The sequence below is a fragment of the Bubalus bubalis genome, chromosome 2 (genome assembly GCF_019923935.1).
Source record: "Bubalus bubalis isolate 160015118507 breed Murrah chromosome 2, NDDB_SH_1, whole genome shotgun sequence".
NCBI lineage: Eukaryota > Metazoa > Chordata > Mammalia > Artiodactyla > Bovidae > Bubalus > Bubalus bubalis.
In genome coordinates, this window is record NC_059158.1 from 32,445,656 (window position 1) to 32,460,496 (window position 14,841).

General features: G+C 41.5%; 1 protein-coding gene and 1 long non-coding RNA gene across 4 annotated transcripts in view; one reads left to right on the forward strand and one right to left on the reverse strand.

Annotated features, from left to right (window-relative positions):
* The window catches only part of LOC102407515, a 31,626-nt gene extending 30,768 nt beyond the window's left edge, over positions 1–858 (reverse strand). For both annotated transcript variants that reach the window (XR_006545298.2, XR_329102.4), the window contains exon 1: positions 601–858. This is a non-coding gene — a long non-coding RNA (uncharacterized LOC102407515). The remainder of the gene's footprint in view (positions 1–600) is intronic.
* ENPP5 (ectonucleotide pyrophosphatase/phosphodiesterase family member 5) lies at positions 160–12,501 on the forward strand. 2 transcript variants are annotated; one of them, XM_006076151.4, is made up of 4 exons: positions 160–291; positions 3,246–4,109; positions 5,332–5,508; positions 9,861–12,501. In XM_006076151.4, exons 2-4 carry the CDS (start codon positions 3,281–3,283, stop codon positions 10,286–10,288), a joined length of 1,434 nt encoding a protein of 477 aa, XP_006076213.4. In that variant the 5' UTR covers positions 160–291; positions 3,246–3,280; the 3' UTR covers positions 10,289–12,501. The 2 variants fall into 2 exon arrangements, with proteins under 2 accessions (XP_006076213.4, XP_006076214.4); XM_006076152.4 differs by lacking the exon at positions 160–291 and adding an exon at positions 292–431.
* The last annotated feature ends 2,340 nt before the right edge of the window (positions 12,502–14,841 follow it).

Here is a 14,841-nt window from a genome sequence, read left to right on the forward strand (position 1 = left end):
TGATCCTGCAGAGGGGGCCTTAGCGAGCCCTGGGGCTCCTTCTCCTTCCTGCCCCTGGAACCTCCAGGCTGGGTCCAAGTCACCCCTCACTCCCCTGACTCCCGCCGGATCCACCCTTCAAATTCCGCAGTGCCCGCCCCACTGATTGACAGGCGGGGCAGCCACTCCCAGGAGCCCGGCTTTCTCTATGTCCCGTAGCCAATAGCAGCCAAGAGGCGGGGCCTGCGGCCGGTAGGCGGTGCTGGTCAGGTGCAGTGCTGGTCAGGTGCTCTGCGTTGAGTTGGCGAGCAGGTGAGCAGCTGTGGGTTTGGGGGGCACCCTTTGCTCCCGCCAGCTCCTGGCTGTTGCCCCGGGTCTGCGGGAGGGATCCCTTTCCAGGCCTTCCCTCCCATTGACCCAAACCGTTGCGGACTGAGCGGATCGCCGCGAGGGTAAGAGTCGGGGAAAGTGGGAGGCTGGCCTCCTCGAGACCCACCTGCCTCTTTAGGGACCCCCAAACTATCCTTCCTCCCGTTTCCACTGCACACTTGTACAGAGCCCACGTTAGGGCATCTTCTGGCCTCGGTGGGCGGGCTGGAGTTCTACAAATTGGGAACGTACCCTACGCCGAGATCCTTCCCGGAGCTAGGATGAAATCCCGGTGAAAACGATGGGGAGACGCATCACCATCTTCTTGACGTCTGTTCGCTCTACATACACCTTCTCATCCTTCACTTTCTCTCCTCTCCTTTCTTGGCGCCCCTTTCCTCTAGATTTCCAAGGCTGTCTGTAGGGGAAGGGCTGGAGGGGCGAGGAATTGGAAAGCAGCCCAGTGAAATCTGGACCCAGAACGAGGGATTCCACAGCGCCATGAAGCACTTTGTGTTACAAAAGAAAGAAATCAGATTTCTTCCATCCCCACCCCCGCTTCCCTGTTTGTTGCTTTATGTCATCGATGTGATAATGTTGGTTCCTCTTACCAAACATTCCTAAGCTTGAGGCAATGGTTAGCCTTTGTTTATTTGCGTTTGTCCCAGGAAAGCAGTTCGGTCCTGCTTATTACAGTTGCTGAATTAATTTACTACAATAGAGGAGAAATCAGATGTTTCATGTAGTTGATTCATTTTTTAGCTTTAAATTATATTTGGTTCATAGTATCCTTTCTTGTGTTAAGAAAGTGAAGGAGAAGAGAGGAAGAGAAAGAACCACCATTCTTAGCTAGAAATGTTAGTAAATATTTTTGCAGTTCCTTATTGGAACTGATTATTCATGTTCCTTCCAGAACTGGGAAGTTTCTTGCCATTTGAAGAATAGTTTTTTAAATTTAATTTTTGAGCCATTGTCTGGAGATCAATACCTACAACAATTTCAGTTTAAGTAATGTTCTGGTATGCTGAAATCATGGTTAAAAACAAACAAACAAAACAAAACAGAAGCAGAATGCTTGCCCCTGGTAGCAAAGCAGGCATGCCAGTTTTTATTTACCAGCACTTATAAAATAGGAGGGCAAGACAGGTTCTTTTTCTGAGGTTTAAAAATGTCTTCAGCATATTCAAATTAGGAAGGTGTCAAAAACTGAATTCAAGAGATTTCTTGGCACAAAATATAGTTAGATCCAGGTTTGGTGGGCTTATAAATAACTTCATGCAAGAATGAAGAGCAGAGGGAAATCCTTAACTGGATTTGCAAACCTAATGAGAACTGACAAAATTTACATATGTATTGTTTTTCATATTATCTCTTATTAGCTTTCTTGAATAGAATAAAAGCTTTTTAGAAATAGAGGCAGGTGAACAACAGCAATTACAACCGCTTTGATCCCAAGAGATTTATTTAATCCTGGGAAGTGCCTGTTCTACACACACCACTGATAAGATTAAATGTTGATGAATTTTAACATTAGGAAAAATGAAAGTGAAAGTCACTTAGTCTTTTCTGACTCTTTGTGACCCCCATGGACTGTAGCCCACCAAGCTCCTCTGTCCATGGAATTCTCCAGGCAAGAATACTGGAGTGGGTTGCCATTTCCTTCTCCAGGGGATTTTCCCGACCCAGGGATCGAACCCAGGTTTCCTGCATTGCAGGCAGACTCTTTACCAACTGAGCCACCAGGGAAGCCACTAACATTAGGAAGGTCAACATCAAATTTCAGATTTACACTTCTGTTATACTTAGTTCAGAACCTAATTGTTTTATTTAAAGAAGACTATGTTTTGATTGAGGGCAGAAGGAGAAGAGGGCGTCAGAGGATGAGATGGCTAGATGGCATCACTTATGCAATAGACATGAACTTGGGCAAACTTCGGGACATGGTGAGAGACAGAGAGGCCTGGTGTGCTGCAGTCCATGGAGTCTCAAAGAGTCAGACATGACTGGGCGACCAAACAACAACAACAACATGCTTTGATTATTTGGAGAAGGAAATGGCAACCCACTCCAGTATTCTTGCCTGGAAAATCCCATGAACAGAGGAGCCTGGCAGGCTGCAGTTCATAGGGTTGCATAGAGTCAGACATGACTGAAGCAATTTAGCACACACACATGCTTTGATTATTAATACATGAATATCAATTATGTTTCACAAATATATTAGAATGTCACAATTTTTATGTCACTTCAAGACACCAAGTTAATCTCTTACTATGATGGACCAAACATAAGGCCTTGCCATTGAAACATGGAGGTTTACCTATGTATTTTTAAAAAATATTATTTTTGAATTTGCTAGTGCTAATTCCTGTTGCTAGGTTCCTACAGCCTGTCTAACACTAATGATGAACGCGTCCACAGGTATTTCAGTTCAGTTCAGTTCAGTTGCTCAGTCATGTCCGACTCTTTGCAACCCCATGGACTGCAGCATGCCAGGTCTCCCTGTCCATCACCAGTTCCCGGAATATTTGGACATATATAAATGTCCATGAGCAGGAGCCAGAAGTCTAAGTCAACCTGAAAGTGTTTCTGAAAAGTTGTATGCAAATTATTTCATCTTTTAAAATGATATTTGGGGAGATAATTTACATAATTTCTTTGAGGAAATGTTTTGGTAAGTTCTTAGAAACTAAAACAATTTCTAAAGTGTGAATATATTTCTTAGCTTTGTTATAGAGAGCCCCATGTTTCTTGTTTAAGATGAAATTCTGCAACATAAACCTTCCAGGCTGTGATGTATACTATAACTGGGGTTACTAAGCGCCGTCATTCTCTGTTTTGGGTAAAGTCTGTAAAACAAAATTATTGCCATTAACTTCTATATTTTTCTTATACAGATTATCTTACACTGAAGCAATCAAGTAGTTTAAAAATGACTTCAAAACTTCTCCGGGTGTCCTTCATGCTTGCTGCATTAACACTTTCAGTTACATTTTCTCTCCAATCAGACCAGCCAAAGGTTCTGCTAGTTTCATTTGACGGATTCCGTTGGGATTATTTATATAGAGTTCCAACACCCCATTTTCACTATATTATGAAATACGGTGTCCAGGTGCAGCAAGTTACTAATATTTTTATTACAAAGACCTACCCTAACCATTATACTTTGGTCACTGGCCTCTTTGCTGAGAATCATGGTATTGTGGCAAATGACATGTATGACCCTATTCTGAACAAATCTTTCTCCTTGGATGACATGGATATTTATGATTCTGAGTTTTGGGAAGAAGCGACACCGATATGGATCACAAATCAGAGGGCAGGACACACGAGTGGTGCGGCCATGTGGCCTGGAACAGATGTCAAAATACATGGAAACTTTCCCACTCACTGCATGCCTTACAATGACTCCGTTTCATTTGAAGACAGAGTTGCCAAAATTATTGAGTGGTTTACATCAGAAGAGCCCATCAATCTTGGTCTTCTTTATTGGGAGGAACCTGATGATATGGGTCACCAGTTGGGACCAGACAGTCCGCTCATGGGGCCTGTCATTTCAGATATTGACCACAAGTTAGGATATCTCATACAAATGCTGAAAAAGGCAAAATTGTGGAACGTTCTGAACCTGATCATCACAAGTGACCATGGAATGACGCAGTGTTCCCAGGAGAGGATCATAGAGCTCGACCAATATCTGGATAGAGAGCACTACACCCTGATTGACCAATCGCCGGTGGCCGCCATCTTGCCCAGGGAAGGTCAGCCTGAACGGAGTGGTGATCTGGGGCGGGGTGTGGACGTGCCCAGAGTGACTGAGTGGGGGATTTCTGTTTCTGTCTTTCAAGTGTGCTTGTCTTTGTTCATGGTAATACTCTTGGATTTAATCCTTAGTCTCTGAAAAGACAAAGTCTCTTCCCTCCGAGTCTGATTTTTTACTTTTCTCTACAGTATTGAAACTGATGCTCTCTCTGTGTATTTATGGTAGTGGCATTTAACCATTTTGGAGTCATTGGATATGATGAAAAGCTACAGCCTTCACTCGCAGAGAAGTAGAGATGGGAAGATACACACAAATGTGCATGGAGTTACAGTGATTTTTATGGAAGCCTTCAGAGGATCCTTAGTTAGGATCTGCTTAACAGGGAAGCCGTGGGGTAGAGGAAAGAGAAAGTTTTGCTCTTGCTGAGACTTAGCTTTCTTACCTATGAGCAAGGGAAGTAATAACAGTATCTCAAACTTTAAAAAAAAAATTATTTACTTGTTTTTATTTTTTGATGTTCTGGGTCTTCATTGCTGTGTGGGCTTTTCTCTAGTTGTGGTGTGAAGGCTTCTCATTGCAGTGCCTTCTCTTGTTGCAGAGCACAGGCTTTACGGCCTGAACCTTTTTACAAACCTCGTCTCAAAGCCTCATACCAACCTGTCATTCATTATTTCTGTTTTAAAGGTAGATTCTGTTTGAGTTTTGAACAAACTCAAAACGTTTAACATCCCCAAAAAGAATTTGAAAGAGAATGGATACCTGTATGTGTATAACTGAAATCACTTTGTTGTGCAACTGAAAAGAATCCAATGTTGTCAATCAACTACACTCCAATATAAAATAAAAAGGCTTTTTTTTTTTTTAAAGTTTTACATCCCCAGGGTTGCAAAGAGTTGAGCATGACTGAAGCAGCTTAGCACACTCATGCACGCATGGACATGTGTATTTAAGTCTTTAGAGATTAGAGATTTCTGGTTCAATAAAATGTCTTCTCTGAAGGTGAATTTATTTTAAGAGAAGATTATTTTTCAGTTTCCCCCGTGGGGAGCGGGGGTGGGCAGGGGCTCTAAATTGTCTGGTAAGACTTCATTTCCTTGAACTTGCTGACTGTCTACATCAGTAGGATGTCTGCATTGACTGACCTCTGTTACCATGGTTGCTTCTTGGCTGTAGCGGTAAGAGTCTTGTTCTGACTGCTTCTCCTCATCCTTCTGTTTTAGGCAAATTTGATGAAGTCTATGAAGCACTAGCTCAAGCTCATCCTAATCTGACTGTTTACAAAAAGGAAGAGGTTCCGGAAAGATGGCATTACAAACACAACAGTCGAATTCAGCCCATTCTCGCAGTGGCTGACGACGGCTGGCATATTTTACAGAATAAGTCAGATGACTTTCTGTGTGAGTATGTTACAGTCTTTCTCCCCATTCTGCATCGTCTGCTAAAGTGGAGGCCATCTGGGAGTTGTTTCTGCCGTATTCAACATTCTGTTTACCGATTGAATAACTAGGCTAGTGTCATACATTAATAGCTAAATAAAGATCCAATAAATATCCCAATAAAGATTTACTGGGGACTTTAAAATGAGGTAACCTCCTAAAAGTGAAACATTTACTTCTCTTGAAGTCATCAGACCAAAGATAAGTACCATGCTCTATACTGCTAGTTATAACCATTATGTTCCTGAGAAAAACCTGAGTTTTGTAAATTGAATCATTTACTGCATCTGTTTCATACTCTGGTTTCATAAAAGTGTCATCTCTATTTTTCTCTGCAGTTTTCAGTTTTCTAGTTTCTTTTGCCCTGTGGCTCTACAAAATATAGGCCAGCTTTGCTTTACACTTTGGGAACATTTCTAAAAAGAAGTGCATATTGGCATGGATAAAAGTATATCAAGATATATTTTCCTAATGAATACCTAGTGGTATAATTCTGGAGGTATTTCCATTATATAAATTTAGAAGATGATGGAAATCCTATTTAAAATTCAAGTATACAAAATAAAGAGCTTTCTGCCATCCATAATAGAGGCTTCCCTGGTGGCTCAGATGGTAAAGAATTTGTCTGCACTGTAGCAGACCCAGGTTCGATCCCTGGATTGGAAAGATCCCCTGGAAGAGGGCATGGCAGCCCACTCCAGTATTCTTGCCTGGAGAACTCCATGGACAGAGGAGCCATCCATAACGTGTAGTTTTCCCTTTTCACACAGCTTTTAACAAGTCAGTCAAATGGAAGTCATCCACAGGATGTAACTCATCTTTATCATGCCTTCCATTTGCATATTTGCTCTCAAACTGCCTGCCCACCCTTACCCTGATCTGCTCTGTATCAGCAGTGACAGATCCCTCCTGCTGCTGCTGCTGCTAAGTCGCTTCAGTCATGTCCAACTCTGTGCGACCCCATAGACAGAAGCCTATCAGGCTCCCCCATCCCCGGGATTCTCCAGGCAAGAACACTGGAGTGGGTTGCCATTTCCTTCTTCAATGCATGAAAGTGAAAAGTGAAAACGAAGTCTCTCAGTCGTGTCCAACTCTTAGCGACCCCATGGACTGCAGCCTACCAGGCTCCTCCATCCATGGGATTTTCCAGGCAAGAGTACTGGAGTGGGGTGCCATTGCCTTCTCCGATATCAGCAGTGACAGATCTCTACAGACTAAATTTCCCAAGCTACTTTGTAAGCTGGTTTCTGGTTCCATTTGGCCAATAGAGAACCTTGGCAGGAGTGTGGAAGGCAGGAGTTTGGCCGAAGCCAGGGTCTGTCCCCCATTCTGTCTGCCCCAGCCTATGACTTCATGTCCACTGTGATCCCAGCTCTGGACAACCTCCCTGTCTGTGGCCTCAGCTCCTACTGAGTAGTCCTGCCTTTGGGGCTCTGGTGACCCCACCTCATCCTTCTGTCTCTCCAGCTCTGGGGGCCATTGAGGTTCCCACTGGGGACTATTCCCACTGGTCTACTCACAGGGTAACCTTGCCATCTCATGTTTGCTTCTGAGCTTCAACACTGGCCCTCATCTGAAACTCCCTCTCTTAAACTACCTGGCATGGGATCTGCTTCCCCGCTGATAGAGACACTCACATGCACTACCAACCAATCCACTGGGGGTTGTTTCCATTGTTACTGAATGTTGAAGCAAGCATATGGTGCCAACACTGACTAGAAATGCTCCTTGATACATTTGAGATATTTAAAAAAATGTCCCTTTAGGTAGAATTGGGTTTGCATCATGTTTATTGATGAAGAGAAAAGCAGTTACCTGGCAGTGGCATTTATAGAGCATAAATGAGTCATACTGGCAGATGTATATGTGATGGGTTCAGATCCTTAAAACAGGTTTTACATACGGATAATCATCTGTAAACCAATATTTAATCAGGGCAGGAGAGCTGTATTAAAGTTTTTAAAAATAATTTCTTTGGCCATGGGAATAGTTGCCAACTTTATATGTTCAGGCTTTCATGTATTGTGCAGGTGACTCTTATGTGAGAGGAGTTGCTTAGAAAAGAACTGCTGTCTCTGAAGAGACAGAATTACAATTAACAATTAACATAAATGTCAGTGGCTCTCTTGAAACTTTGGTTCAGTGAACTACAATTACATAATAGATGGTCACTCCTATTTTGAATCTAAAACCTTAATGGTGCTCCTGTTTATGTTAATGTTCAACGTAATTATTTTTTCAACAAAATAATTAAGTACTGGCTACTACAGTTCTTCTCAGCCTGAGTTCTAGAAGAGAATTCAGCCCTAATGTCCAAAAGCAGTGGTTCTCAAAATGTGTTCCCTGGACCAGCATCATCCAAATCTCCTGGGAACTCAATAGACATGCAGATTCTTGGGCCCAACCCAGATCTGCTAAACTGGGAACTGAGAGGGTGGAGCCCAGAGATCTGTGTTTTTACCTGCACCCACCCTCCCTACACCGGAGTCTCATACACGGTCAAGTTTGAGAACCACTGCCCTTCAGTTCAGTTGAGTTGAGTCTCTCAGTCGTGTCCGACTCTTTGCGACCCCATGAATCGCAGCACGCCAGGCCTCCCTGTCCATCACCAACTCCCAGAATTCACTCAAACTCACGTCCATCGAGTTGGTGATGCCATCCAGCCATCTCATCCTCTGTTGACCCCACTGCCCATAGGCATCCATTATTAAATACTGTCTGCTGGATCAAGCATTTATGGTAGGGGATACCCCTAGGAAGGGCTTCCTGGGTGGCTCAGTGGTAAGGAATCTGTCTGCCTGTAATGCTGGAGACCCAGGTTCAATTCCTGGGTTGGGAGGATCCCCTGGAAAAGGAAATGACAACCCACTCCACTATTCCTGCCTGGAGAATTCCATGGACAGAGGAGCCTGGTGGGCTACGGTCCATGGAGTTGGAAATATATGGACATGACTGAGTGACTGAGCATGCATTCACTACTAGGAAAAAAAGTCCCTCTTCATGGGAAAGGTTTTCTAAGTCATAATGAGTTCACTTCAAGTCTGATTTTCTAGTAAGAAGTGTGATAGGATTTACTTTGCCTTCATGATTAGAGTCTAGATCCAACTTTTCATAGACAGGAGCCCAACAATCATCCAATTACAAATTATATAATGGCACATTTCCCAATGTTACTGTTGATTAATTAAGTAGAATAGCACAGCCCCAGTCAGATGATTCCTAGTGATTCATAAATCCAGCATTATTTCCACTTGAATAAGAAACTCAAGAGAATCATAGCACTAAAAATGACTCCTTTAGATGGATTTTGCCAGGCAGATTTGGAATTACTCTGAGAAGATGACTCTCAGAGGAATTGATTTAGGATTTTTTTTTTTTCAATTCTGGGTTCCCATTGCACATTTCCTAGTAGCAAACTCAAGCAGTAGAGGCCGACTTGCCGGTCATTCTCACCACCTTTAAAATAAAGCCTTTCAGTTCTCTTTGGTTGCCATTTTATGGGCAGAAGAACCCTGATATTATGCTAGAGCACAAGCCTTTAAAGGCAGCTTTTATTATGCAGGGGTTTTCATCCTTCAGTTTTGTATCTTCTTCTGATTTATCAAGACTCCAAAAGTCTTTAACTTTTTTTGTAGCCGTACTAAAGCAGACAGTGCTAAGCTGGATCCTGATCTGAAACACCAAGATTTTACCCACAAGTCCTGATCTTTATTTTTTGATTGTTGTTCAGTCGCTATGTTGTGTTCAACTCTTTGTGACCCCACGGACTGCAGCACGCCAGGCTTCCCTGTTCTTCACTATCTCCCAGGGTTTGCTCAAACTCATGTCCGTTGAGTCAGTGATGCCATCCAACCATCTCATCCTCTGTCACCCTCTTCTCCTCCCGTCCTCAGTCTTTCCCAGCATCAGGGTCTTTTCTGAGTCAACTGATAAATTATGAATTTATTGGCTTCATGACTAAGGGCACCTTTATCCCTTTATCTTTAGAACAATAACTGGAACATAGTAGGTACCTAACAAGTAATTGCTGAAAATTAGTTTACCTGCCAATCACTTTTGTGTTCCCCCAACTTGGCTCAGGGAAGTTTACCCTTCTTCCTGTGGCCTGTGGGAAAGATTTGTGATCATTTGACTTTTCGTTTCCTGAATTGAATCGTGATGTTGACCACAGCAGAGATGATGTGTAAAGGATTCTTTTATTTAAAAGTCAAATTAGATAAAATTTGCATGTAAGTCTGGCATTCAATGATACAGTTATTTCCATTTTAATACCATCTGGTTGGCTAACTTGTTCATGCATTTTATCTTCACAGTAGGCAACCACGGGTACGACAATGCATTAGCAGAAATGCATCCCATTTTCTTAGCCCACGGTCCTGCCTTCCGAAAGAATTTCACAAAAGCAGCCATGAACTCTACAGATCTGTACCCCCTGCTCTGCCACCTGCTCAACATCACTGCCCTGCCTCACAACGGATCACTCAGCAACGTTCAGGATCTGCTCAGTTCACCGACTCCAAGAGCAAGTCCTAATACCCAGACCCCGCCTCTCCTCCATGCTAGTGTGAAACCAAGAGAAAATGAACAAGACGAGTCATATGCTTATTTCATAGGGGTCTCTCTCGGTAGCATTATAGTTATTGTGTTTTTCATAGTTCTTATTAAACATTTAATTCAAAGTCAAATACCTGCCTTACCAGATTTTCAGGCTGAAATATCTCAACCATTATTACAAGCCTAATGCTTCTGTGATGTGAAGATGGCATAGTTATGTCAGTGTTTAAAGGTTTCAGATTCTAGGGAACTAGCTTCAGACATTTGCACAGACGGTTAAGCAGTTATGTAATATACAGGGGCAGTCACACACACAAACACACACACACACACGGACCAAAATATACTGACCTGCAAAGGATGAAAGATGGGGAAGTATATTTCCATTGTTCTCTCTGGCTTCCAGTAGATAAGATCCTGCTTTATTTGTACTTGGCACATACAATGTATATATTTAGCAACTTTGCACTATTTGAAGTACCTTACATATTGCACTTTACTCTCCTAATGGTACTTTTATGTGAAATGCACTTTATTGACAATTATGTCTTATAATTCAGTAGAAAAAGACAAATTTTACACCTATGTCCCAGAATACTTGTTATTCCTTGTTCTAATGGAATGAAATTTCTAATAATTCCTGAATAATGTAGAAATATATCTTCTTACATTGGGAGAATGGGAAGAAAGTGAAAACTGTTGAAAATGAAATGTGATGACCTTTGAACGTTGGATTTCAAAGAGATGGGTTCCCAAAGCAGGGTGCATCTGTGAGCACTCCTTGTCATATTTCTTTCCATACGACATGGGTTTTCATCTTATTTCCCCCACAAAACAGAGATCCAGATGCTGCTGGATTCATTCTAGGCATATCATTTCCATCGTGACATTCATTATTGCTACTTCCTGATGTAGTCATTTTACTCTGATTTTGATAATAAAGACACCATGAATATACATTTGCTTCCTCTCAAGTCTAGCCCTGCCCTAGAAGGGTAGAAGGGACCAGGCATCATCTCAGCAGTGTTTTCTCTTGCTCTGTAATTATTTGCTTCCTTGAAAAATAAATCACTAGTAATTGCATTAAAAATCAGATTAGATCAAAGAGTGTTTTGTTTCTGGTAACCTGTAGTGACAGAGCCTTTAGGTTTGAGCATTTGAAGGTCCAGCATTGCAAGAGAGCACAAAATATATTGGGAAAAATGTCAGCCACACAATCCTTGAAAAGAACTGTGTGGAGCTTGGGGAAAATAATTAGGAGTTTAGGGGAAAAAAAAATTAGGCAGGACCAGTGTTTGCAATGTACCCAGGACAGCGCTAAAGGGTGCCTGGTGGCAAAATTTAGTGAGATAATACCTAGAGGTAACAGGTATTGAAATAAGAGAAGTTGAGATTATAGCCTTGTTTCCTTGAAATATTTGAATACCTACTCACATATGCTCAGTGGAATCAAAGATGAATCCAGGTTCACAAACAGACATTACTCCTCAGTAGGACTTTTCATTCACAAAAGACTTACTCTCCTCAGTAGGGTTTTTCACCTGCCTGGTCATCTCAGCTCCTCATTCCCACCATGGAAAGCTGTGCTTTTGGTCTCTTAAGTACTTTGGTTGGGGAGAGGGTAGTATTACTGGTGGTTTCTTAGAGGAAGGAGGAAGCCCCAGAATAGCTTTCCTTGAAGAAAACAGAAACCAGCTTATAGACATGTGGCCCATAGATAATACTATGATTTTGTGTATATTTATGTACCCACTGGCAAAGAAGTAGGTAAAATGTCAAAAGTATTCAAGAAAGAAACTATAAATTTGAGGGAAAGAACAAAAGTGGCAGAGTGGAAAATATAATTAAAGTGCTTCCTAAAATCAGGTGAATGATTTTTAAATGATGCCAATAAAGAGTGTTAGGACCTAATTCTTAATACAACCTCTTAATGGGATAGAATGAAATCACTGGAAATGTATCAGTAGTATAGATTAAGAAGCTGAGACATGAGATGGTAGACAGCTAACTCCTCAGGAGGTCTGAACTCTGGATTAGACATTTTAGAATATGCGACTTATTCATATTGGCTTGCTTTATAGCAATCAACTGATCTGTGTGATTCAGATGCCAAATCTAATGACCTGAAGATGAAATTGGTCTATTTAAAAGCAGTTACTATTCAAGTGCAATCTGTGTATGTAAATTAATTGCTGTGTTAAATTCATTTTAGAGGGTGCTATGACGACTTTAGTGGTAAGAAGAGAGTGAATTCTGTAACGCTGATGAAATCATTAAAACTCTGATCTGAAGATTTGATTATTGAATGGTTCTTTTATTTACAGATACTTATTTTCCTGTAAAATAGCAGCTGGAGAGTTTACCTGAAAGAAAATAAAATTTTACACTTTGCTGGGAAAACCTTGTCTCATGTTTTGACAGTTTTGTTGTTGTTCTGGTTTTACCTGCATGGTAAACTCTTGTGGCCAAACTCTCTGGCCAAACTTTTGTGTACAGTCAACACAAGTTAGGACACAGAAATAAAACGGAGACCGGCTAATCTTCCTGACTGTAAGTAAAAACTTTTCAAAGGTCAGAAGAATGGACTCCCCCCCCAGCACAACACTGACATATTTTCTCTCCATCTTATATCAACTGTTTTGAAATTGATTAATTGATACCATTTTTCCTGTTCAGGGTATGTTTTATAATTTCTTCTGCCTTTGCCACCTGCCATTTAAATTGAAAACTGCTTTGCAAAATGCTTTCTGACCTCTTAATTAGAATTGATCCTGTTATTAGTTTCAGATTCTTACAAGAACCTAGTTATAGAACATCTGTTGTTGTTCTGTTGCTAAGTCACATCTGTTTGTGATCCCGTGGACTGCGGCACACCTGTCCTCTGTGTCCTTCACTATCTCCTGGAGTTTGCTGAAACTTATGTCCATTGAGTCAGTGATGCCATCCAGCCATCTCACCCCGCCCTCCTCCTGCCCTCATTCTTTCCCAGCATCAGGGTCTTTTCCAGTGAGCTGGCTCTTTGCATTAGGGGACCGAAGTATTGGAGCTTTGGTTTCAGCATCAGTCCTTCCAATGAATATTCAGGGTTGATTTCCCTTGGGATTGACTAGTTTGATTTCTGTGCTGTCCAAGGGACTCTCAAGAATCTTCTCCAGCACCACAATTCAAAAATATAAATTCTCTAGCGCTCATCCTTTTTTAGCAGCAGCAGCATCCTTCTTTATGGTCCAACTCTCACATCTGTACATGACTCCTGGAAAAAACATAGCTTTGCAAATCTGTAGTTTTCTTTTTTTATGCTATTTTTTATCATGTTTGATATCAATGTTATATTCATATTCATTCATATCAATCATATATTCATATATACATTCATTCATCAATGCTATATTCACTCAAAAACTCATGCAGGTTTTTTTCTAAAACACTAGTTTTATGAAGCTAATGTAACATTGATAATCAAAGGCAATGAAGAGGCACTAAGAAAGATGACTGGATTTGGGGCCTGAAACTTTTTTGTAGAACAGTTCATAACTTTCCCAATCTTTAATAAAGAAATTGGTCTTAGTTTTCATTCTCTATTGGAATCAATTTTATTCAATAAATCTGGAATTCAAACTTCAGGAAGCACAGACTCTGGGAACTGGTTCTGGATTCAAGGATCTCAGCCCAAGAGGTAAACCATGAGTAGACAAAAGTATTTTGTTGGTATAAAGGTGTTACCACTTTTGAAATGCCACAGAACTCTTCAAAGTAAAGAAAGTACTTTTTTATTTGTTTTTCCCACAGTCCCTAGCGGTATTCAATGATTGTCAAAAAAAACCACTGCTCTATTAGAGGAAGCTTTGTTGAATATATATTAGAAAAGACATTACTCTGTTGGTCATTTAGTCATTAAGGTGTGTCAGACTCTTTTGTGATCTCATGGACTTTAGCCCACCAGGCTCCTCTGCCTGTGGGCTTCTCCAGGCAAGAAATACTGGAGTGGGTTGCCATTTCCTTCAGGGGATCTTTCCGACCCAGGGACCAAACACTGGTCTCCTGCATTGGCAGGCAGCTTCTTTATCACTGAGCCACCTGGGAAGCCCTTAAATACTCTGCTGCTGCTGCTGCTGCTAAGTCGCTTCAGTCGTGTCTGACTCTGTGCGACCCCAAAGACAGCAGCCCACCAGGCTCCCCCGTCCCTGGGATTCTCCAGGCAAGAACACTGGAGTGGGTTGCCACCTCCCTCTCCAACGCATGAAAGTGAAAAGTGAAAGTGAAGTCGCTCAGTCGTGTCCGACTCCTCGAGACCCCATGGACTGCAGCCTACCAGACTCCCCAGTCTATGGGATTTTCCAGGCAAGAGTACTGGAGTGGGGTGCCATTGCCTTCTCCACTCTAGCTATGTACAAAACAAAGTTTAAATACTGTAATCACCCTCACCCCTAGTGTTTTGTAACCAGGTTTTGAAACTTCTTCCTTTCTACTGTAAGTCAGTAAATTATAGTTCTAGAAACTGCAAAATTTATCTTGGCTATCTTTCCAATGATGTCCTTATGTTGGATTGCATATTTATACTATATTTATACAGTGTATATTTATACACTGCTTTATATATACTGCTTTAAAATATGGTTAATGTTACACACTTAATCCCAGTTTTAAAAAGATTGTAATAAATGCCTAAGTGGATTTTGCAGTATCACTAAGTCATGTTAACATCTATCATAGTATGCATATTTTGAAAGAAGGTGACAA